Source organism: Asparagus officinalis, unplaced genomic scaffold (assembly GCF_001876935.1).
Source record: "Asparagus officinalis unplaced genomic scaffold, Aspof.V1 AsparagusV1_Un813, whole genome shotgun sequence".
NCBI classification, from domain to species: Eukaryota; Viridiplantae; Streptophyta; class Magnoliopsida; order Asparagales; family Asparagaceae; genus Asparagus; species Asparagus officinalis.
The window spans coordinates 1-1,684 of NW_017973072.1; the positions used below are offsets into that span (position 1 = coordinate 1).

Here is a 1,684-nt window from a genome sequence, read left to right on the forward strand (position 1 = left end):
AGAGTAAAAGGGCAAAAAGAAATTAAAAAAACAAGAAAAGAATATGGCAAAACCTTGTTGACTACTAACGGAACAAAGTTTCTGAAAAGATGATAGATACATGCACAAGTGACAGAAGCCAGCAGAAAATGAATATCAGATGACCAATTTGAACAGAAACACCAGAAGACAGTCCAAGTATAAGGGCTAATAATATGCCCTTGTTATAAACTGACAAAGATTAATACAAATAACAGAAGTTTACACAAAGCTATTTTTGATGTTTTCTTTTAGCTCATAATGTTTACATCACTCCAAATCTTCAGTTGAAGTTTTGGAAAAGCAAGAGAAATCACAATACATATTTTTAAGGAGGTGCACTTGCAACATCCAACACAATAAGGTATTTCGCTCTGAATATATAGGCATCCATGTATCAGCACATGCTACCACATATGGCTACAGTAAGAGACAGTGCTCCTATTAGCCACTAGTATGAGTTGTTTATGAGTCAATGAGAACAATGTTCATGGTTTTTTCACACATGATGCCCCAGCTTGCAAAAGAATGTTGTGCTTATAGCTAGACCATTTTACTAACCCATGAAAGTTGACAAGATGAATACAAGGTCCGTTCTGCCCAAGTGTCTCACTTACATCTGCCATACAAATTTAAGTTCTATTTAAAGATAACAATGGAAGTGGATTGAATGAAACAAGCAGATAAACCACAAATACATAATTAAATGAAAAGATATAAAGGGAAATTTCGCTGTGTATAAGACATAAACTAGCAAACTATTGTGCTACAAAAATAGTAATTAACAGCACACCTTAGCAGATGCTTGGATTTCTCTTGCAGTCATATCCAATGCAAGTGCATAACCTGTAGTGCCAAACATAATTAGCAGTTTCATGTTAAGCATTTATTTAAAAAGAAACCTGACATAAGTATAAAATGCGAGCATGGTATCTAAAACAAGCTTTAGCTCCTAAAAATACATGCATGACTAAATTTCGAGTTGCAGTCTTATAGCATTTGAAAAAAAAATTTCCAATATGTAACAGATATGCTTAGGATACGATACGACATTCAGGATCGACATAACTGTCATGTTAATTGTTCTGTCGATACAGCTTGCATTGCATATTTACACAATATGTATCTTATTCTAAGGCGGTTAAAGTTATAAATCATGTTAAACTTTTTAGTAGAAGACCATGTCAAGGATTTAAAATGGTACAATCAGAACATAACTTAAAGAAATAGTTCTATCGTGTTAAAGATTTAAATTTTCTTTGAATTAAATCATACAGGAGCATTCACTATCATAATCTTCAGTAGGCCGACATATCAGTGGTTTAAGGAGCAACTATAAAAGTGTCAATCATGTTGACTGTTGTTCTCAGGCATTGCATATTAAAACGAATAAGTCCTAATTCCAGTAATCAAACTAAAGTGTTGCACATTAAAAAAATATATATCAAAATTCAAAATTGTCAGCACCTCCAACGTAATCCATGGCAGTATATTCCTCCACATCGCGAGCCTTCTGACCGATCACAACAGCAAGCTCCACCTCGTGATCCAGCGACTCCAACGGATGGGGGATCTGGATCGTGCCTCCACTGGCGAGGTACGATGACGTGGGCTTCATGAACAGCACCGGCTCCTGAAAATTCAAGAAACAAAAGATTGATTTTAG

The 1,684-nt window shown here is 35.1% G+C and overlaps 1 protein-coding gene across 1 annotated transcript; it reads right to left on the reverse strand.

The window, feature by feature from the left end:
- Window positions 1-811: 811 nt before the first annotated feature.
- Window positions 812-1,651, reverse strand: LOC109828191 (acylpyruvase FAHD1, mitochondrial; the record flags this gene model as incomplete). Its single annotated transcript, XM_020395218.1, has 2 exons — window positions 812-864; window positions 1,486-1,651. Coding segments are annotated over 2 exons (219 nt in total), but the record flags the coding sequence as incomplete, so codon positions are not given.
- Window positions 1,652-1,684: the final 33 nt, after the last annotated feature.